Source organism: Chrysemys picta, chromosome 6, assembly GCF_011386835.1.
Source record: "Chrysemys picta bellii isolate R12L10 chromosome 6, ASM1138683v2, whole genome shotgun sequence".
NCBI lineage: Eukaryota > Metazoa > Chordata > Testudines > Emydidae > Chrysemys > Chrysemys picta.
The window spans coordinates 18,184,211-18,208,553 of record NC_088796.1 but is presented as its reverse complement, the minus strand read 5'-3'; the positions used below and the strand labels follow the sequence as shown (position 1 = coordinate 18,208,553).

Here is a 24,343-nt window from a genome sequence, read left to right as displayed (position 1 = left end):
GATATCTTTGAGAAGTACTCCCACTTTGAATGTGGCTGTTAGCTCCACTCTGACATGAAGTCAGAGATAAGCCCGGGCTATACCAGCGTATGTTTAATCATGAATGACAATCATGACCCAGAGGACAGGGTACCAGACTGGGATTTAAAAGTTTTATTACTAGCTCTGTGTGACCCTGGGCTGCACTTCTCTGTGCTTCAGTTCTCCCTCCCACGCATTGTCTGTCTTTTCTATTTAGATTATAAACTCTTTGGGGACAGGTTCTAGTTATTTGTATCGCACCTACACAATACGGCCTTCATTTCAGTTAGGGCCTCTGGCTTTATTGTAATACAAATAAGAATAATACATTTGCTAGAACACCAGTTTTATTCTCAGGTGAGAAGTTTAGGTATTTATATCTATATTCTTGGGGAAAAGGTGCTGTGGGTATTGGGTTTTGTTTTTTGCATTTGCTAGAATAAGACCAGATCCAGCTTCACTGAAATCAATAGAAATATTTCTGAAGTCATTTATGATGGACCCCCAAAGAATTCATTTCTGAAAAACAAAATCTTTCCTACTCATCCAGCCCATAAAGAACACATGTAGAAAATGAGGGAGAAAGAAGAGCCTCAGTCAGAACTCAAGGATTGGGCCCACAGTTACATTGGGTCATGTCACACCATCATTTGTGCATGCAGCGGTCCCCAATGAAATCACAGAGGAGACCTGACTAAAATAGAAGGCATGATATAGCCCAGTATTAAAGTATCCTTTCTCTTCTCTCTTAAAAAACTGGTTCAACTGAAATATCAATGATTCGGCTTAACATTACTTCCTCCCTAAAATACCAGAATTAAATATTCACTGTTACCATTAGCTCCAAGAGAAAACATTGTCAAGAAATAAGATTTGTTTTAATAAAAAAATGAGTATAGCTCCCTTTTACACTTTGAAGGAGGTGAAGCTATCTTAGTTCCTTGCTAATTATGTAGTGCTACCTCAAAATGGTGAGGACTGTTTCTTTCTTTCTTCTTTTCTTTAGGTTTTTGTTTGTTTTGGTTTGGTTTTACAACTAACAATCTTGTCTTTACTCATATTCTCCCCCCCCCCCCAGTTGAGGGAGACACTGCAGCTCCTACTAGTCCTTAAAACTGCTTCTTCCTGACCAGTGCCACTTCAGTGTTTTTCTTAGTTGAGGATGAATCATCAGGTCTCATCCAGTTGCTCATTTCTCTCATATTCTGAGACCTCAACGGGACAGCATTGTCTGTGCTTGATGGGGAGGAGACAAACCTGAGTGTCCTCTGCAAGTTTGATGAGATGCCCACAGCATCTCACAATCTTTCTCCAGCCTCCTGAGGTACATGTTAAACAGCTCAAAATAGAGACCAGACAGATTCCTCAGGTGAAGGCCAATGGTTAGGAGGAACTGCTGCACAGAGAGAAGCCACCTTAATATGACACAGATATATTTCTTGGCAGCAAGGATAGAAAAGCAAATATATAATAATTGGTTTATATAAATTTCACTGATAGTGTAAAACAAATAAGCAGATTTATTATTCAAGGAGGTTCTGGTTGATTCTGACTTAGCCTTTCATTTTTTTTTTAATTTTTTTTTTTAGTTTTCTTCTCAGTAGAAGATGAACAGTAAAACTTGGCTTAAGGAAGATTTTCAACACTGGAAGCTTTGAGGTCAACCATGAATGATTTCAGGAACAGAAAGAGGTGTTCAAGCATGGTCCACTTTGCAGAATACACAGCAACACTCTCCCTAATGACATGATGCACATGATGTATTCAAAGATTGCTACATCCTGATCGATAGCATGTTCAGCCATGTAGTACAGTAGGTAGAATTCACTGCAAAGGAATTATTGCAGTGCATGTATTTTTTTTTTAAACTTTACTGCAATGGGGCAAGAGTCTCATGGGGTTTTCACTGTGTGGTTCAAATGGATACGAATGTACCTTATGCACCTTCCCTAGTATGATCTTCAATTGCAGTTCACTGTCAAGAAAACCCCACATGATCCGATTAAGACAAAGAAGTGGATATGACTGAGTCAGAATTCTAGAGTAATTTTGCTGAAACCATTTCTTGCAGGAGAGAAGCCATATGGGAGACCTGGTAAGGTGATCCAAACATGAAGCAGATGCTCCAGCTGCTTTTTAATGTTGTCTGCTGGCTGAGTGTGCAGGAAGGAAATGTGCCACAAGGAGCACAGCCATTCTTCCATTCTTTTATGTGCTGCTGCCAGTCCCTGTGTTCAGTGGTGGGAGCATTAGTAGAGATAACAGGAACATACATACATACACATACATACACACACACACAAATCTATCTATCTATCTATCTAGCCTCCACTCCATTTCTCTCAGGCAGAAAGCTAACCCACCATGCTGTTACAGAAAGTTAGGCAATTGCTTGGCTGGTTGTTTGATAAAACAAACAACATATATGAAAATAGTTTCTGCCTTATGGATTTTTTTGTGTATGGAGTTTTGTGGTGCTTCTTTCTGTCATATTTTGCAGCTGAGTCTCCTGCATCTCTGATGGATGCTGCAGAAGTAATAATGTCTTCTTTGACTTCCCACCTGGTTTGTTGCATGTGTGGGAATTTAGCCACAGATAATGCTCCTCACTTCTACTCTACTGTCTAAAAGCGAAATATTTAGCCAGAAATTTTCAAGATGTCATTCTGAGAGAAGTACTTCACAATTCCTACTGGAGAGCTGCAGAAATATCTGCTTTGGATCAATCACTGCTGTACAGAAATGCTCAGCTGCTCTCACCACCTGCTTCCAGTGGTGAGTCCAGGGTGGGCAGGTTGGTCAGACTCAGTTCAAAAATGCATTTTTTTCACAAGAAAAGGGTAAGATATTGATCAGATGACTGAGGTGTGCCATGACATCCTCTGGGGAGAAGTCTGACAATATGGGGGCTATGTAAAATAATTGTTTGCGGATGAAGGCACTTGATGGGGTGGATGCTGTGAGAGGTCACAGGAGAAGTCTGGAGGTATTAGAAAAACGATGAGGTAACGCCACAAGGATGACAAGATGATAGTGGCTGACCTAGCAGAGTCCAGAGAGGGGAGCAAAGGGCTTTCTCTCAAAAGGAGGCAGTCATGTTCCCATCCATCCTGTTGGAAACCATCTACAAGATATGGGGGACAGGACACCAGCCTCCTGTCCAGTGCTCTTCAGGGGAGTGTCGAGTTTGTGCATGCCTTACTTTGTGTTATACTGCTGACAATTTATTAAATATATAATCTCTTGTGAAATGTACCATGAAACATACTTATGAAATGTACGATCCCTGCTCCACATTGCCCCAGTGAACACTATCAAAGTGCCTATCAGAGGTGCAATTGCCCATGCATCCACATTTTTTTTAAACTCTTCAGGATAAAGACCACACATTCCAATCTGTCAATCTTCTCTTCCATTGCCATGGGTAGGCAGAATCCAACATCTTGTAATGTGAAGTTAAAATTCTCCTCCCAAGTCTGGTGTCCATACATCAAAAAGCTGAAGACCCTGTGTTTCTGCGTGTTAAATCTGTGATAATTTGGGGGTGAGGGAGGTCTATATTCTCACACAGAAACATCCAGCCAGGAGTTAGCTGCCCCAGACAGGCCCTCCAGAGGCAACTACCATTTAGCCTTGTATTGGACCCAGTCATTGTAGGGGAAGAAGGTGACAATGATACTGCGTTCATGGATAGAACATCTAGGCCCACAGTCTACCAATAAGCCTTCTACTGAAATGTCAATTGACAGTCCATCGGGGTCTGACCATAATGACTGAAAGCAAAAATCAAACAGGAGAAAAACCACTCATGGAATTTATTCTCCATGAATTAGCAGCACAGACTGCCAGGAATATGAAAAATGTGTGTGATAGATTGACATAAATATGTCAGCAATTCATACTGAAGAGTAGAATAAAGTTAAGAGGGAATTATAAGAAAATATGAGCCCTCAAGCTAGGATAATTAACATGCAAAAGCATGTTAATAGGCTAGAACATATGGCCCATGATGTTAGGACTGCTTATTTAAAAATAAGGTGTGAAGGTGAGGCTGAGGGACAACTGTTGTGTGCATATGCTTTCCAAAGAGCATTATAAACTGTAAAGTGAGTACAGGAACAAAAGTACACCAATCTATTTCTCTAAAGAATATAAGTCTGGTAAATCTATGTCACAGCAAGCAGTGTGAGCTAGTGGAGAGTGCAATGGTCTGGAACTCAGGAAACATGGGTTCTCTTCCTAGCTCTGCCATTAGCCTGCTGGATGACCTTGCACAAGTCATTTCATCTCTCTGTGCCCCAGTTTTCCCATCTGTAAAATGGCGATAATGATACTGATCCATTTTGTAAAGTGCTTTAAGATTTACTGATGAAAAGTGCTACATAAGAGATAGGTGTTATTATTTCATACAAGACTGTTATATCCTTCCTGAAGGGTCCATATATGGTAATATCTTTGTGGAAGATGCCATAGGAAGGCAGTTTAAAATAAACTGAGAGGATGAGGGGGCAAAGGATGATATGAGATGCCTGAGTCGAAGAAATGCTGCCCTGCCAAACTGTCATGGACAAAGGTGCAAGCTGGTAAAAGTATACCTTCTCCAGAAGCATGCACTATTTCTTCCAAGTTTAATGACATACTTGGACCTATCTAGATAACTTGGTGCAGAGTTTACAGCTAGATACATTATGCAGATTGTTTTTTTTATTTTGATCCAATTCTCTTTCAATTTTTAATAAATCTTGTTTTGGTACAAACCAAGGGGTTTTAAAACTTTGGGGGATTTGACACAGACGATACTGAAGAGGCACAACAACTTTCAACCTCTAAGAAGAGGTGTGAAGCAAGGCTCTCTGGTGTCTCCCCTGATCAGTATTCTCAGTCTACCTGGTACGAACTAATGAGCTCTCTACCATAATATTTTGATCCTCCAAATGCACAAGAATGCATTAAACACAGATGAACACTGAATTTAAGGAGTATATGATGACAATGTTTTATAAGGAACAAGTCTGCTGGTAAGGAAATATTAGTGCAATTTTGGGAAACCTAGGTTTAATATAGAGAATGCTGGGTGGGATTTTGAAGACCAATTAACACTGGCCTAATTCTGTTCCCACTGAAATCAATGACATTTTTCTATTGATTTCAATGTGAATTTTGCCATTGATTTCGAGTTAGACCAGGATGGCGTGCTTTTTGAAAATACAACCCACCATGTATTCTTTTTATATTGTATACTAGTTAACTTTGAGGAGAAGGAATTAACTGCAAAGACTGCATGCATTCTTACTACACTTCAACACTATACTGCACTACACAACTGCAGATATTTTCCTTTTTATTACTGGCTCCTACCAGAAAACACTCAGAGGAATTCAGTCACTAGGTGAGATGTCATTTTGTTCAAATTAATGTGTACACAAACTCTAAGCTAGTTATAAGCCTTCCTTTAAAGTATACTGTCCTCCTGATAAGAAAATAATACTGTGTTTGCTATTTCATAGATTCATAGATTCCAAGGTCACAAAGGACACATTGTGATCATCTAGTCTGATCTCCTGCAGGCCATAGAACTTTCACAAAATTATTCCTGTTTGCACTAGAACAGATCTTTTAGAAAAGCGTCCGATTTTGATTTAAAATTTGCCAGTGAGGGAAAATGCAACACAACCCCTGTTCCAATTATTAATTACCCTCACTACTAAAAATGTATGCCTTATTTCCAGTCTAAACACCACTTCAAAACACTTAATCAGAAAACAAACATCAAAATAAAAGGTAAGGCACTGTACTGACTTCTTCCTGTTCCAAAGGTCCGGTCAACAGAGAGTGTTGGGAATGGCACGGGTCGGAGAGTGAACTGCGGATGCGGATATCCACATGTTGGAGATGGCAGAATTCCTGGGTACTGGGCACTTTCTAGTGTTGGCACTGGGATGGCACTGACAACAGCTGAAAAGAGAGAGAGAAGGATAGAGAGAGAATTAAAGATCTCTTAACATTCTGTGGGTATTTGTGGAAGGCTAAAAATAAATGGATGGATCCAGCAGAAAACTACAAATGGCTACATTTCCAAAGCAGGGTGCCCAAGCTGCAGCCACAAAATATGTATTTTGTATCATGCCTGATACAGTGGGGTCCTGATCCATGACTAGATCCTAAATGCTATGGTAATATAAATAATAGATAAATAAATAAACGAACAAACAGTGCGTGTGTGCTCTTTATAGACACACCAACACACATACGTAGACCACATCAGTATACAGAAATAGGCATGTTTCATGTGACTGGGATATTTTCACATACAAAAAGCCACTTTTAGTATGAAACTATCTGTAAACATAAATGCCTGTTTCAAGGGTGCAGATTAGGCAGACAAGTTTGAATATTTTCCTGTTAAGTGACAAATATTTGAAAGGAAAATGGATGGATCAAGGCTTTAAGGGCCAGGATATAATCTTAAAAAGAAGAACAGGAGTACTTGTGGCACCTTAGAGACTAACAAATTTATTAGAGCATAAGCTTTCGTGGACTACAGCCCACTTCTTCGGATGCATATGATATGCATCCGAAGAAGTGGGCTGTAGTCCACGAAAGCTTATGCTCTAATAAATTTGTTAGTCTCTAAGGTGCCACAAGTACTCCTGTTCTTCTTTTTGCGGATACAGACTAACACGGCTGCTACTCTGAAACCTGATGTAATCTTAGTGACTCTACTGAAGTTATTCCTGATTAACACCAGCGTAAATGAGACTGACTCTACTTCCTCACTCAGTGTGTACATTTAACTCTAATAGTTCTAATGGGAATTACAACCAACAAAGAGAGGAAAGAGAAACAATGGGTTATGCACAAATTACCGTAATCACCTGAACATTTAAAGCTTCTCCAAAGCATATGAATCATTTTGGTTTGGAAACTGGCTCAAAATCTAATGAAATCAGGATTTCTTCTGAGTGATTTCCAATATGCTCTGGTTTTGAACAATCCAGGAATAAACAACCAATAACAAAAATAATGGGCCAAATTCTGAATTCCTTTACTGGTTTTTATGCACTTCTTACTCAGGGAAACTCCCACTGACTTTAACAAAAGTTTTGCCCGAGTAAACATTGGGTAGGAACTTCAGGATTTGGCCCAATGATGAATTTTTTTGGCTTATGTAGCACTTTTCACACGTGAATTGCAAACAATATTATAAATGTTAAAGTAGACATTATTATTACTTCTAGCCCTTATTACATCCACCACAGAGTGGGTGATTTGCCCAAGGTCACACAAAGAGCTTATTCCTTATTGCTTCTTTAAGCACTAAACGACACTGCCTTTGTTGGGCATTTCTGTACTTCCAGAGGAAAATGGGAAGTGTAGAACCGCACACAACTTTTATTAAGAAATGATAATCATAGTATTTTGAACATTCAAAATGTCTAGGTTCAATTTACTCATCCTTAGAATAGTAATCTTACTATTCAAAGATTTAATTTTACCTGTGGAAATCATTTTATTCACACTTTTGAAAGGTTAAATAATAGTCTTCCTGCTTGTAACACTGTTAATGCACTGCAAAAACAATCATTCTGTATTGAGTCATAAAAAAACCAACACATTTATTGAAGTCCATCCCTTCATTCTTCTCCAAGGCATAGGTAATAAGAATTTTAAAAAAATCAGAGTATTCACTGTAATATTATATTTATGTAGAGAAGCTAAGGGAAAAGATAGCTTCAAGCATTTTCAATAAACCTCTGTAATATGACAAGAAATTTGTTCCGACATAGCCTACCAAGAATTGAATTTGTATTTGATATGAATGCTTTAGGAGTTTGAAAGCAGAAATTCCCTTGCCAAATTTTGGAGCTCTCTGACCACTGCCCTCTTGCGTCAAAATTTTTTCACTATGCCCAATACAAATGTAATCTAAGTATGGCTCATTGAGATTATGAAGTAGAAATTCCAAAGCTGTGCTCAGTAGCCCAAAATCCCCAGATGTTGCCAAACACAACATCAACATGATCGTCTCCACCCCCAAAACAGGGTTGTTGTGATTTTCCACAATTTCAGAAAAAAGACTTAATTAAAAAATCAGTGAAAATAAACCCCAAAAAGTGATTCATTCTATGAGCATATTTCTTCCTCATACAGATGTAAGTTTTATAAAAAAAAATGAATAGATTGGAATTCTGTAGGTAAATCACAAGAACATAATACTAAGTAGTCAAAATTTGTCTACCTCCTTTTTAAAAATTTGCCCTTTTATAATGATACACACTTTTGTCAAGTTATTTGTTGTCAGCACCTACCCTATTATAGGGTGACCAGACAGCAAGTGTGAAAAATCGGGATGGGGGTGGGGGGTAATAGGAGCCTATATAAGAAAAAGACCCCAAAATCAGGACTCTCCCTATAAAATCGGGACATCTGGTCACCCTACCTTATTAATATGTTTTGACTAAGCCAATCAGAAAACGAAAAAAAATGCTGTGTTGGTGCTGAGAAGTGCACAGGTCTTTCACCAATAGATAACACTCTGAATTCAACTGTCCTATTTTCCAAGATTTTACTCTATAACTTGTCACCATTTTGATACAACAAATTGTGATATAGCCTTCTTCACAAACAGACTTGGGATCAAAATCCAGATCTTTAATTTTAAATGCTTGGGGAGAAGGAAGGTGTTTAGGACTATGTATCATCAGTTGCATTTCAGCTTCTTTTCTGGTTTTCAGCTCAACTCTCAACTCTTTGATTGCGTATTTGAGATCAATTGTGTGTTATATATTGGAAACAATGCTCTGAATTGTTTTTCAATTTTGTCCTTGTGTGGGTCCAGGTCTTTGTTATTAATGAGATTAAACCAGATTCCACTGAGACTAACTTTAGCATCATTGGACTGTAATCTGCCAAGACCCTATGAAACCCTCTTCAATTGCTTTATTAAGTTCAGTGCCTTTCTGTGAAGGAATTTAGAGACTTAAGAGTATCGTGATGGCGACATTTCAATAACAATGATGGCCTCAAACAGTCTCTCTTGTAGCATTATGAAACTCACCAATGTTTTGCCCTTTCACGTCAATACAAAAAGTTTCATTCAATAGCTCATTTGATCCTGAAGAACCCAAATAAACTGATTTTCTGTGCTTTTTAAGATCAACTTAAGTCGCTTCTATTTTGCCACTTAACGGTGCCAATGTGTTTATTTTATTTCAGAATAATTACCTGTTTTCATTTCTTCGGTCCTTTCTATAGCTTATTTCATATTACTTTCAGTGTTTGGCACATTGAGTCAGATACATTAAAAAATATGATAAAGCCCCTCAAAAACAATCCACTTTTATTTTATGGAGAAAGAAACAGGTTCATTACAACCCAGCCTAAAAAGTTCACAAATTAGACCTAAATGTGAGATCAATTTTTCCCCCATGTATCATTATATATTATAATCTCTCTGTTAGACATATACTAGTGAGAGTAGGATAGAGATAGAAAACAGGACCTCACCCTTCTAAAACTATTTATGATTTGATCCTAAAAAACCCAATGGCACGTGTATCCATATACACTGACCTACTATAAAGAGGACTGATTTTACTTATACTGGTATTGTATCATTGCAATTACAATGAATTTGATTCTGATCTTGCCTACAACACTTCTACATCAGTGTAATTCCACTGCCCTTATTCATCTCTCCCTTGTATCAGGGTAAATCAGGAGTAATGCTACTGCAGCTAGTGCAGTTATAGCAGCGTAAGTCTAGTGTGAGAGAGGGGATTATCAGGCCCATCAACATCAGTGATGTGACTTCTGATTTTCTCTGGAGTAAATGAGATCAGAATCCAACCCACTGAATCTTTATCCTGTGCATTCTCCAATATTTTTTATGTTTTCAACTCCCCTTAGGGAGCAGCATGTCAGGCCGGAATGTCAAAGTGTGTATGTGATTGCGTTATCTACAAGTGGATACAGCCTAAAAAGAAGACAGTTCCCAAGAATGATTTTTGCCTCAGTATGTTTAAGTACTTCCTTACCTTAAAGTACAAGTTGTTTCATTGACATCAATGGGACCACTCATGTGCTTAAAGTTAAGCACCTGTGTAATGCATTGCTGGATCAGGGCCTTATAGATTACTGGTAATGTAACATATACCAAATAATGTCTAGATTTAATGTGTGCTGAGCAGTTCAATGAAACCAAGGGATTCTTTCCAGAGACTTGACATCTCCATCCTGTAACCCATTTTGGGAATCACACTGCACAGTAATGCATAAGAGTACATTTGCTGGCTAAATTTTATAACGAAGAACAGCAATTATCATAGTAAATATAAATCTTTGTAATGTGTGTCCCCAAGTAATGTACACATAGGAAATGTACACATAGGAAATGTACACATAGGAAATGTGTGGTCTATTGATTAGAGCAATGGACTGGAAGTTAGGACTTCTTGATTCTATTTCCACCTACTGAATCATTGTGAAGCCTTGAGAAGCCATGGTTTACTCCTTTGTAAAATGTGGTTAATGCTACTTACTGTAGTTGTATTATGAGTCTTAATTAATTAATATTGTAAGATGCTTTGAGATCCTCAAATGAAAGAGACTCTAGATGCACTATTGTTCTCACATAAAATTGTAAGCGGGAGTAAGAGATGCACTACTCACGAGGGTTGCTTGGTTGTGAATCCATCGGAATCATGAGCTTGGCACGTGTGGCTCTGCGGGCAGCAAGCGAGCGCTCTAACGTGGACATACTACTTCCCACATCCTCTGTGTCAGGACCTAGTGAAAAGCAACACAGTGGCTATGTTAACAATGGCTATACACCAAACTGTTTCCCTCTTTACCGTACGTCTTGCAGTAAAGTGAATTGGTATTTTTTCATACATCTATCATTAAAATTGGTCACTTAAATGGCATCATCTCCTAATAGCTCTGCACAGACTACTTCGGACACCATTCCTGAATAAAATGGTTGTTTCTCATTTTCTTACAACTGTCTTTAAATGTAAATTTCTCCCTTTACAATCACATCCTGGTTTAACTCTCCTTTCTCCCTGCTGCTGAAACAAAAATCGCTTCATAAAAATGACACTAACCCTCTGCCTCAACATTACTTATTACCCACTTCCCTTAAAGTTCAAACAAAGTATCATGGCCAGATTTGGGTACATAAAGTTGGACATCTAAATCCATAATCTAGCACCTAAATAACTGGCCTTATCGGCAGAGATGCTTTATATGCACCCACTAAGTCCCAGCCAATTCAAATGATTGGCTCAGCAGCTACAAAAATCAGGCATTTTATTATCATATTATTTATATTGAAATATAGATGTAGGTATATTCAGGTAGCCAAACTAAAAGTTTTAGTCCACTTACACTCATACAGAGATGTTTGGTGTAACCAAAGAAGCTAGGGTAACAATCTCTGGTCATGGAGGTACCTTGTTTTCAGTGGGATGTTTGGTACAGTAATTCCCAATGAAATAGAAGATATGTTTTCTGGTTCTCAGATTGTATCATATCTGATATGTACACCTCTACCCTGATATAACGCTGTCCTTGGGAGCCAAAAAATCTTACTTCATTATAGGTGAAACCGCGTTATATCAAACTTGCTTTGATCCACGGGAGCACGCAGCCCCGCCCCCCCCGGAGCGCTGTTTTACCGCGTTATATCCGAATTCATGTTATATTAGGTCGCATTATAGCGGGGTAGAGGTGTATATTATATTAATATCACATAAGTAGTTATACCACCACGAGGAAAATAAGTTAATTATTGCCATAACAAAATAAACTGAATTTATTTGGTATCTTTGAGTAGTTCACCTCTATTGTGCCTACTCATCTCCACTGGGGCTATTACTTTCTAAACCTCTGAGCAGCTCATAAACTTTTTTTTTAATAAGACTCTCCACAAAACTCTTTCCTTCTTTCCTTCAAATTATCTTGATTTAGTTTTCAGGACTAAAATCTCAGTCTTGCACCAGTAATTGTTTTAAGGCCCAAAATCTAGTGATGAAATAGGGCGAGGACAATATGTTTGATTCAGTTGGATATTCTAGGATTCCCAGTACTATAAAAGTATAAAAGTATCTGGCCTAGTTGTTTGCATGTATTTGTATCTAGCCCTTCTGGTTAGGCAATTGGTGTGCTGTGACCACTGCTTATCTTGGGTCTGATCCAAAGATCATTGAAGTCAATGGAAAGACTACAGTTGATCTTAATGGGTTTTGGATTATGCCCCACGATCATCTTACTTGTGAATAGATTCTAAAGTCTTTTGGGCAGGGATCATCTTTTTGTTGTATGTTTGTAAAGTGCCTAGTGCAATGAAGCTGGGGCCTCTAGGTCCTAATCCAATACAAATTAAAAAAAGAAAAAAGACAAACCACTATGTAAGATATCAAACCCTAAAATCCTGACAGCAACCTATGACTTTTAGATCATTTTAGAGGTTTGAAATCCTATTAGGTCTGCCATTTCTTTCACACTAAAGCCTGTACCTCTTATGGTAGGTAAGGAATAGAGATACAAACAATAGTAGCAGCTGAAGAAATCTAAGCATTTACCATCATATATATCACCAAAGAATCTGCATTATTTAAAACCCTATGTGATTTTCCAGACTAACTTGTCACTGTCACTCATGAGTGATGCAGCCATGCAAACTCATGCCAAATATACTTATATTTTGAATCTATATATTGCTGCTTCTTCCCCACCCTATTACATTTTATTACTGAAAAAAAAATTTCTAACAAAAGGGAAACCTATACTGTTTAAGGATAGAAAAGAAAAGCTAGGCTGCCTATATACTACACTTAAATTGCATTTTTTGCATGAGAGTTTCTCTCTCTCTGGGCCAAATTCTGATCTCACGGTGGCGAAACTCTTTTTTACTGTGTTGTCTCTCTGCTCCATTTTTCATTTGATTTTTTTCCCACTGTGTTCCCCACCACCAATAGAGTCTCCTAAAGTGGAATGCAAACTCAAGACTTGTCTACACGGAGACTTAATGCATGGCAAGCCAGGAATATAAAGTATGCTAGTCTGCTGGGTCCACTATGTGGAGCCTACAACTGTACAGTAAAGTACCATAGGTTTCAGAGTGGTAGCCGTGTTAGTCTGTATTAGCAAAAACAATAAGAAGTCCTGGTGGCACCTTAGAGACTAACAAATTTATTTGGGCATAAGCTTTCGTGGGCTAGAACCCACTTCATCAGATGCATGCAGTGGAAAATACAGGAGCAGGTATAAAGGATGGGAGTTGCCTTACCAAGTATGAGGTCAGTATAATGAGACAATTCAATTAACAGCAGGATACCAAGGGAGGAAAAATAAATTTTGAAGTGGTAATCAGAGTGGCCCATTTCAGACAGTTGACAAGAAGGTGTGAGTAACAGTAGGGGGAAATTAGTATTGGGGAAATCAGGTTTTGGTTTTGTAATGACCCAACCACTCCCAGTTTTTATTCAGGCCTAATCTGATGGTGTCCAGTTTGCAAATTAATTCCAGTTCTGCAGTTTCATGTTGGAGTCTGTTTTTGAAGTTTTTGTTGTTGAAGAATTGCCACTTTTAGGATTGTTATTGAGTGACGTTACTTTCTTTGTTGGGCCAGTCTTGTAGTAGGTGACTTCTGAGTACCTTTTTGGCTCTGTATTTTCCACGCCATGCATCTGATGAAGTGGGTTCTAGCCCACGAAAGCTTATGCTCAAATAAATTTGTTAGTCTCTAAGGTGCCACCAGGACTCCTTGTTATTTTTGCTAAAGTACCATAATACACTTTGACTAGCTGGTTCATACAGTAGAGTCCACATGATCAGTTCATATGTGGCAGGCTAGGGCACTGAAGATGTACACCCCGGCTTGCAGTGTACTAATTGATTGTGCAGACAAGCTCTCAATAATGTTTGATTTCCAGCTGAATTTCTGAGCTAATCATGAAAGAATGGAGTAGAAATCAAACATGATGCATATTCTTTTAATTATTAACCGATGCAAAGTAGCATGTCATTTTGGAAAAATGAAATTTACCTGTTGATACTATTATCTGTAGACACTACCTGTTCTGCAGACACTATTGAGTTGCTTAATGTTTGAATTCTTGAAAAATCATTCTTATCCATTAAAGCAATTGGGAATATTTAATTATGATAAGCTAAAACCTTCCAATATTGTATAAAATATACTCTGTTCATCAATTGTGGGTCCAGGTGATTTTTCATTCCCTCAGATCTCAATTTCAGCATATGTATTGCTCCACTTGCATTAGAAGCTACCCATGCAGCTAGTCATGCTGTTATATTAGACAAGAAGTATCTGCCACCATGCCCAGTTGCAGTGTTGCCAACTCTCACAATGTTATTACAAGTCTTCTAATAATTGTTGTGTTTGCTAGAGCCCCAGTTGCTGGAATCTGGTTATTATCTTGACAGCATGACTCTAAATACTCCAACACCAGAAGGCAAATAAACAGAGCCTAAATTAATTATTTTTAAATCTCGTGATTTATAAAAACCAATCTGTGGATGGCTTGAATTGTGATTTTTGAATGCCTGGAGCTGGCAATACCACCAGAACTGTATTGGGCCTGTTAAGCACAGCTGGCATTGGTGGAGGGGGCCTGCAGCAGGGGAGTCCCCAGAGGCACATTTTAGAACAACCACTGTAGTACCCTTTACAAATGTACATTGCACATTTCCACCCTATGTTGGCTTGATTTTGCTGGATACTCCCTTTGGTGGGTCTAGACTCCCCAGTCCTTATGTCTAGGAGTGCAACAATGGGAGGGTGGCAGGCCCATGTACAAGGATTATGAGCACCCTTTTCTCTCTCTGACATAACTGTATAAAGCTAGGCCAAATCTGGACCATAGCACCCAGGTTTATTGATTTCAGGACTGACTATGTTATTCTGCCCCCCAAAGAGAATATTTTCATATCACTACAGATTCTTGAAGTTAAAAACAGCTCCAGGCAGGTGAGAGCTGGAACATTTCAGTGAGCACAATGGCGGTGATATTACCAGACTGTGAGGCACTCTTGCTGCCCAGCTGAGTTTCAGACTGGCTGTGGCTGACTGGCGTGATGTCTTGACAGCTCTGCATCGGCGAGTCTCTTCCTGAGGGGTCAGAACCTGATGGCTTTTCAATATTCTTCATCTCCATCTCTTCATGGTGTATCCAGAGGTCTGGGGGCCTCAAGTCTTTCTGGCTGCCCTTCCTTTTCCCAGCACTATGGGTAGCACGCTTTCTGTGGAAAAAGTCCAGATTGAAATCTAAGAAAATATCCCCCAACAAAAAAAAAAAATACCCATAAAAATTAAGTGATCTCAGGTTACGCAACAAATAAATCCATTTAGGTTTGTCCTACAAGGCTTAGGAACCAGTTATCTTGGATCTGACTGCTATGCCTTTAGGCCTCTAGAGATAAATGTATTATAGCCATGATATGTTAAATCCCCAAGGCACGGGGGTGGGTACCAGGTGTCTCTCTGTCTAGCACCAGCTGCTTGCTGATCCATGAATTGGCACTGGTGTTAGTTCCAGATGAGGCCACTTGCCAATCCGTTAGACATAAAGGTGTCTCACTGACAGCATATGTTTAGGAGATGAATGAAAGGGGCAAGTGAGAGTAAATACTGCTGTTTGCTCCAGAGGGTGGGCTTAGGGCTCAGCAGGGTAGGTCATCTGTGCACCAGCTGATGTGCGATTGGAGAAAAATTCCTTCCAGAAAGAATTGTGAAGTTCCTCTTGGGAAGACTATAATTTCTGATTTAACTACATATAGCAACAGCAATTGAATAATGCAGTATATATTCCCGCAGTGTCCTGCAGGTCTCATACTTTCCATAAACAACTACAGCATACATTATATTTCTTAAAAGTATATTAAAACATGATTTTTATCACACAAAAGCTAAGAAATTCAGAGTGATATACCCCACAGCAACATTAACTTTCCTCCTTATGTATATTCATTACAATATGTTCTATCCTTACAAGACCATACAGTGTGTGTGTATATACACAAAACATGCACGCACAGACATTCAGCGACATATGTGCATCTGCTGTTAAAGAAAACGTATGCAACTTAAATATAAATCAAGAGCTCTCTATTGCAGCTACCTAACAAGTCTCATTGGAGATGCATTATTTAAACTCACTTTAAGCAGTCTAAAAATATGGAAAACATGCAGCCCCTCTGTTTTATTTTTAATGGTATTTGCAGAACAACTTGCCTGAGCATTCACATAGCATTTTTCATCTGCAGATCTCAAAGCACTTTATATAAACGGATAAGTATAATCCAGTTTATAGGTGAGGAAAGTGAGCTACATGCCAGTAAGGCCAAAATTTTCAAACTTGGGTGCACATTTAGTCATCAGAAAAACAGCAGCTTGATTTTCACAGGTGATGAGCACTCCCAACTCCTGTTCAAACTTTAAAAACAGACTTCAAAGAGAAACTGCTGAACTACAATTCATTTGCAAACTTAACACCATCAATTTGGGCTTGAATAGGGACTGGGAGTGGTTGGCTCACTACCAGGGCCGGCGCAACCCATTAGGCGACCTAGGCAGTCGCCTAGGACGCTGAAATTTGGGGGGCGGCGACCGCGGCGGCCGAACATCCGGCCGCTGTGGTTGTCGGCTGTATTTTGGGGGCGGGACCTTCCGCCGCCTCTGTCGGGGGCGCCATTTTGGGGGCGGGACCTTCTGCTGCCTAGGGCGCCAAAAAGGCTGCCGGCGCTCCTGCTCACTACAAAAGCAATTTTCCCTCTCTTGGAATTGACACCTCCTCATCAATTATTGGGAGTGTACCACATCCACCCTAACTAAATTGGCCTTCAACACTGGTTCTCCACTTTTAAGGTAGCTCCCTTCTCTTCATGTGCCAATATATATTTATGCCTGTTTCTGTAATTTTCACTCCATTCATCTGAAGAAGTGGGGGTTTTACCCATGAAAGCTTATGCCCAAATAAATCTGTTAATCTTTAAGGTGCCACCAGACTCCCCGTTGTCTTTGTGGATACAGACTAACATGGCTACCACTCTGATACCAACTCCTGTTGAGCCCCACAAGCTATTCAGGCCAAAATGCATTTTCTACATTTACCAAGTCATCACAGGCCTAATTCAAAGACCATTGAGCCAGGAACTCCTGAGTTCTAATTCTGCTCTGCCATTACTTGATCAAGTTGCAATCAATAAAATGAATAACATTTACTTACTGCAGCTATCTTGCATGGGAGTCATGAACATTCATTTATTTGTAAAGTGCTCTGAAGATATATGGTGCTGAATGCAACTACTATTAAATCTTAAATGTCTTTTTGGTAATTGAATTAAAAATTAAGATGCACTACTCTTTACTCTTTAACTTTGCAATACACACACAGAGAGAGTATGGAATTATATAGTACACCTTGTGGAATTCACTAAGACACACTACACGTTGAATCTTTTAAGAAGGCTCTTTCCACTTTGCTGAAACGTTGCTTCTTGTTATGCAGACACTATCCGAAACAGCTTGGATGAGGCAAATAAGTGAAGACATTGCTGATAAGTCATTAGCATCAGACCTTGGAAAGGATGTTTTGTCCCCTGCAGGAGAACAGCTTTTTGTCTCTGATTTAAACCAATTACTGTACCATATCATAAGTCTTCCAGCAGATAGGGATTCTATCTCCCTGCAGCTGTAGACAAATAAATAGAAGAGAAGCTCAATGAAGCCCTTTGCAATTCACCCCATTTGCCCTGACAGCATCATACATATAACAGTTGTCGCACTTTTGTTTTTGGGCTGCAGTAAAGGGAACGCAGCTGATATAAAGGTGCTAGTAAGAAAAAAAATCTCTTTACAAATGAGAAGTGATTTCACTTTCAGCTCAGTTATTTCCTGCAGGTTATTATTAAAGGAGTGGAAATGACATGTCTCCCCCACCACCATTCACACCACCAACAAATGCAACCTAATGCCTGGCAGGCAAGAGTCAAAAACATAAGCTGCAGCTAATGAGCAATGTCAAGGTGGGAGATGCAGAGTGAAACGAAAAAAGAAGACATATCCCAAGGGAAAACTGCAGTGACATACTGAGGATGTCTAGTGGCTGCTGACTTATTTGCCTGAATTTTATTTTGCTTTTCCTTTAAGTCTCCACCTAGCTTCTCCTACCTCTATACACATTTGCTACCATCAGTTATAATAGTATCTTGCAGGCAATCTTTATTTATTTCTCATACTTTTCCATTACCCACTTCAGATGCCTAACATCATATTCACTACTTGACAACTTCTGAAGAACAACCTCCTATCATGTAGCTGCTGTGCTCTGGAGTGGCTTAGGAACATAGGATTTACCTAACTGGATCAGACTAGAGGTCCACCTATACCAGTACCTCGCTTCTTGCGGTGGCCAGTAGCTGAGTTTTCTGAACTTCTCAGGTTTAAATTTACATTGCACATGTGAGATTTCATGGTTTTAGCTTGCTGCAAAGGCCATTAATAAGCATTATATTATACAATCTAAGCACAATGTCATTTACCATCCAATCCTGACAAACTCCTGCACCAGTGAAGTCCACGGGTTGGCTATATACTGTATAACACAGAATCACAGACACATAGGGCTGGAAGGAACCTCAAGATATCATCTATTTCATCCTTCCATGCTGAGGTTAAGCATATCTAGACAATCACTGCCAAATATTTGTCTAATCTGTTCTTTAAAATATCCCGTGATGGCGATTCCACAACTGGTGCTTAACTATCTTTATTGTTAGAAAGTTTTTCTTAATATGTAACCTAAATCCCTTTAATGCAAACAAAGCTGATTATTTTTTGTCCTACCCTCGGTGGACATGGAGAACAATTTATCACAGTCCTCTTTACTATAACCTTTTACATATGTGAAGATTGTTACCATGTCCCCAACAGCCTTCCCTTATCCAGTCTAAACATGAACAATTCTTTTAATCTTTAGTCCTAGGTCATATTTTTTAATATCATCTTTAATTTGCTCTCTATTTACTGCCCTTTACTTTATGTAATTTTGTCTCATTGTTATCTGTCTCTCCACCTGTTGTCTCTTGTTTTATACAAAGATTGTAAGGTCTTTGGGGCAGAGACCATATTTATATTGTGTGCTTCTCCAGTGCCTAGCACAATGGGGCCCTAGTCCATGACAAACAAATAAATACATATATACACACATACATGTGGATACTAGGGAGACGTGTTACATATAGAAGTTAAATTGCCTGATCTTTTATGAATGAATAGTAAGGCTGCACATGAGGATGGAGCACAAGGCTGCCCCTGGCACTGGCCAATGAGGGCAAACAGATGCAGTTCCCACTTGAGGGAAGTATCAGTGGCCATGTTCTGAGTGCATGCCAGTAAATTTCTAGTACTACAGAGGATATGACTACTGAGATATTTCAGAATGTGAGACAATTCAACATACTTCAAGAGCTGCAGCACCTGCTGTAGGTACTACAGAATAACATAAACCTGAACACTTAATCATCCCACTTTCCTGCTTTTTTATAGACATCTACATTACTAGAAAGCTAGTATGGCTGACACATTATTCCTCCTTGAAGTCAGAGACAGAAAATAGCTATTAGGTCTCCTAATCCATCCCTCCATCAGTACAGTGTTTTCCTACAGTATATTTTATAGTGTTTTGCCCACTCATGTTTTAAATGCCTCCAGGAGTATGGCCTTCCCTGCTCTTGGGAGATTACTGTACACTACTTTATTAAAAACTTTCACCATTAGGAAGGTTTCATTCATATTCAACATGAATCAACCTTTTTCTTGATGTCATCTCATTCACAGGTTTCGAAACTTACTGGTGATTTTAAAATCAGAGGCAAGTTCCACATTGGAAGCTGGATCCAAAACCCCTTGTTTCAGCTTAGGTACCTCTTCATAATGGTCTGAACAAGAGGCTCCGACACCCTCAAATTTGAGGAAGTTTGGCTTCAGACTTTTGAATTCTGGAGCTTGAGCCTGAATTTATTTATTTATGTATTTATGTATTTATTTATTTTTATGTAATGACTTTCCCCCTTCTCCAACACTTTCAGTATAAAAGGTTTAGTTTCGGTTAACTTAGTCTCCACATCCTCCAATCTCTTCTACACAGTAGCAATCCAATAAGAGCTTTAGGCTGCATTCAAAGCCCATTGCAGTCAACAGAAAGGCTCCCATTGTCTTCCATGGGCTTTGGGGCCAGAGCTCAGAACCCACAATTGAAGCTGATTGTCACATTGAGCTCTTCTAAAAACCTGCTCACTGATTTTGGTGCCTAAATAGGGACTGCATATTTTGAAAATCTAGCCTTGAGTGTAGGTACTAAACTCTTTTGGAAATTTGTCTCCCAGTGACTATATTATACTATAAACTCCCCTGCCTCTGAGCTTGACAAGGACAAAGCTAATTTCAGCAGACATTGAAACAGTTTAGCCACGTAAGAACATAAGAACGTCCATATTGGGTCAGACCAAATGTCCATCTAGCCCAGTATCCTGTTTTCTGACAGTGGCCAATGCCAGGTGCCCCAGAGGGAATGAACAGAACAGGGAATCATCAAGTGATCCATCCTTTGACACCCATTCCCAGCTTCTGGCAAACAGAGGCTAAGGATACCTACCCTGCCCATGACTCTGCACTCTTTTTCAAGCATCAACAAAAATCAATGCAACAGACTTTTGACTTGCACTTCAACTATTTGTCCTTCTCATATGCAAAACATGCTTAAATTTTATATCAGAAAGTTCTTTTTTTCTCAATAGTATAATTACTGTATAATTCTGAACCAATTAATTGGTAAAATCCAGCAAATTAGGTGACTCCAGTGGAATTTCTTCTTATACCAGGGCCAGATGTCACCCTTAACTTTCTGGAATGGAGCACCCATGGAAAAAAGAGAGCACACACCAGCAGCCTCCCCGATCAGATCCTCCTCCTCCTCCCAGCACCTCCTGCCCATCAGCCAGGGCCGGCTCCAGGCACCAGCTTAACAAGCAGGTGCTTGGGGCGGCCAAGGGAGAGGGGCCGCATGTGCGGCAATTTGGGGGCAGCAGGTCCCTCACTCCCTCTAGGAGCCAAGGACCTGCCGCCGAACTGCCCAATTGCCGCTGCTGGTCGCGATTGCGGCTTTTTTTTTTTTTTTTTTTTGCTTGGGGCGGCAGAAATGCTGGAGCCAGCCCTGCCATCAGTGGGCCCTGCTGATCAGCTTCTCCCCCTCCCTCCCAGTGCCTCCTGCCCACTGCAATCAGCTGTTCGGTGGCATGCAGGAGGCACTGGCGGCGGGAAAGGAGCAAGGACGGGGTGCGCTCGGGGGAGGGGAGCCGGAATGGGGCAGGGCAGATGGGTGCGGGAAGAGGTGGGCGAGGGTGGGGACTTGGGGGAATGGGTGAAGTGGGGGGAGGTGCCTGGGGTAGAGCAGAGCTTGAGCACACCCCAGCAACTTAGAAAGATGCCACCTCTGGCGCACCCTACACTGTCCCTTTAAAATATATGAAAATGGTCTCAAATGGTCTCAGTGCTGTTTTCTGGCATATTTTACATACATATATATGAATAACAGGAATAACAGATGTTGACTTTCTTTTGCAGGACAAAAGCCTCACAATAGACTGAAAACTGAGCCTGAACATCTCCATTTTTCAGCTGCATGGAGAGAGGAAGTCAAGTCAGACAGTCTGGTACCTAGAAGGCATTATTAGCCCCACAGACAGATAACATTTTTCCTTAAATCAATGGAATTGATTCTTCCCCTGTTTGATTGAACAGAGAAGGGGTGGGTCATGAGGGGGCTGTTCTGGCTATCTGATTCTGAGGATCAGCCCTCGGCCCCAATAAATGTTGGAGCTACTTTTTAGCATCTCTAACTTTGCCCCACCACGCCCTCTCCCATTCTACTGTGTGCTCCCAATGTGCTCCCTCCAGGGTAAGCCATGTGTAGCAAAGGGTCTGGAATAGGGAATTCCCATATGACCTGGAAATTCTCTCCACTGGCCAGTTGCATCCAGTTTCTGGAACGTTTGCATCTTAAGTGGTACAATGTGGCTGGATCTGATTACATATTTCAGCCTGTGATTCCACATCCTCTCAATGCTCATTTGAGGACCTTGCTCATATCATCTTTGAAACCTAACAACAGAAAAGTGGCCACTTTTTTGTCTGTTTGTTCAGGTATTTGCCAGCAACATACTTCCTCTGTTGCGCTGAAGAACGCCTGGTGCAGATCACAGCCACGATCACCACCACCACCACTGTAATGACCCCAACGGTGACCACAATGATTACTAGAAGGTTGCTGTTCTTTTGAGGCGTTACGCTGCCATGTGGAGGGTGCATCTGCCCTATGGGAGGTTCTGAAAAAATATAAATGATGAGAGAGTTTCAGCAGCAAAATTTAACAACAGAGTGTAAAAAACAGATGTGATGTACAACAACAGTTGGCAGAGACTGCTAGATCTGGTATATAGACCTTTTGCCCATCAGAGTGCCTGGATACGTTTTGTCCCCAGTTGAAAGAGACAGGAAAAAAAGATATTTTATGCCACACAAATACTTCTCTGACATAACTGATGAAAGGTCATGGCTTATGAGAAATAGCCTACTTATTTCATGCCCAGGAAGACAAATTGCTTGATGCAGTGTGATCACAATTTACCCCCCTTCTCTTTCAGAAGCCACCCATAAAAAAGGCACAATTTAAAGCCTGTCTGGGGTGTGTGAATTCTACTTAAAAACAGACAGTCGGTTCAGAATGGTGTCACAAAGCACTGAAATTTATGTTTCACTGTGTTTCAGTGGTATAGCAAACTGGAAAATATTGAAGCAGTAAGGACTGAGGTGCAAGGCATTTACTGGAAATTAATGACCAGCTGCTGGGAGTTGATAGCGATCAGCTCACTATTGCTATTAGCAGCTAAAACTGAAAAAAAAGGCAATATGCATTTTTATTCCTTACATAGCCTCTATTGATATTTACCGAACAATTAATGTCTTGTGTATTAGCCAATCTGAATGTGTGATTCATCTCTCAAGATTCCATTCAGCCCATAATAAGCCACAGATTATATTGTATTGTATTTATTGATATAGCTCCTCTGATGTAAGGTGTTAATCATGCTTCACTTGGAACACAATAGCAGATAGAGAGATCAATCCTCTGAGAATCTGTGCTGAGAATCCTCATTTTCCATTAACTTCAATGGAATAACAAGACTGGACCCCAAATGATCAAGTTACATCATTTCTTGTTTCAGATCCCAATACCACTAATTTCAAAGATTGGGCCCTTGCTCACTAGTTTTTTTGGATGCTATTACATGGTGGATGGCACATTTTTCAATTGCGTTGACAGCTTCTTGCATAATTTACATAGAAAAATAATTACTCCCCCTGCATACCATCCAGAGAGGGCCCAATCCTGCAGTCTTTATTCAACAAAATTTCCATTTCGGTCAAAGGAAGTTTTTGCCTGAGTAAGGACTGAAGGTTCAGGATCATACATTATAAACACTAGCATAGGACAATATGCACTTTGGTTATTTTGTCTGCTAATGGATCCTATAAAGACTAAGAGCTCAGGAAAACCAAGAGATGATGCCACTTAAGTTTGGAGAACTTGTCAATAACTTCATGAGCAGAGTCTGTCAAGAGATTTCAAACAGCGTTAGCATCCCAAAAGTCCATCTGTAACTTTAAAAAAGTGACTGTGAAGTCATTTTGCCTTCATTAGAACTGAATGAGCACATGACAAAGGTCAAAGCTTTCTAAATTGCAATTTTAGCTAGTGATAAATGTAATTTTATTGTAATTTTCTATCTTCATTCTGTACTGTAGTGTGATTTCTTTACATAACAAATTTGTTTAAATAAATTGACTTTTTCTCATAGTTCTTTTTCAGGCAATGGAACATGACAAGCAGTTGTGAGTTTCATGGCTTTTGTCATTAGAATGACCTAGTACAGGAATTCAGTAGTTTTTTTTTCATTTCCATATTGTGTATAAGGCAAATGACATGTATAGTAAACACCTGTAAAACAAAATTAGCCCTTCCTCCTTCCCTAGTTCATACAGCCATCCTCTGTTCTCTCCACAAAACTCAATTTTTCCATGAAGCCAACAACTATTAACCCAAATCTGTAAAACTTCTGTCAACCACTTGCTATATCAAGCAAATTAAACAAAGCTGCAAGATAGAACCTTTCTGAAGGCTTTTCAGTAAATTTTATCTCAAAGTCTACTTAGGCTATAAGCTTCATAAAGCATGGA

The 24,343-nt window shown here is 39.7% G+C and overlaps 1 protein-coding gene across 1 annotated transcript in view; it reads right to left on the bottom strand.

Moving 5' to 3' along the window:
• Positions 1-24,343, bottom strand: part of DCC (DCC netrin 1 receptor) — a 945,550-nt gene that overhangs the window by 39,295 nt on the left and 881,912 nt on the right. Inside the window, exons 23-26 of the mRNA XM_008166035.4 lie at positions 22,269-22,431; positions 15,062-15,288; positions 10,693-10,809; positions 5,821-5,976 (exon numbers count right to left, since the gene is read on the bottom strand). Coding sequence (XP_008164257.2) covers positions 5,821-5,976; positions 10,693-10,809; positions 15,062-15,288; positions 22,269-22,431 — 663 coding nt within the window. The remainder of the gene's footprint in view (positions 1-5,820; positions 5,977-10,692; positions 10,810-15,061; positions 15,289-22,268; positions 22,432-24,343) is intronic.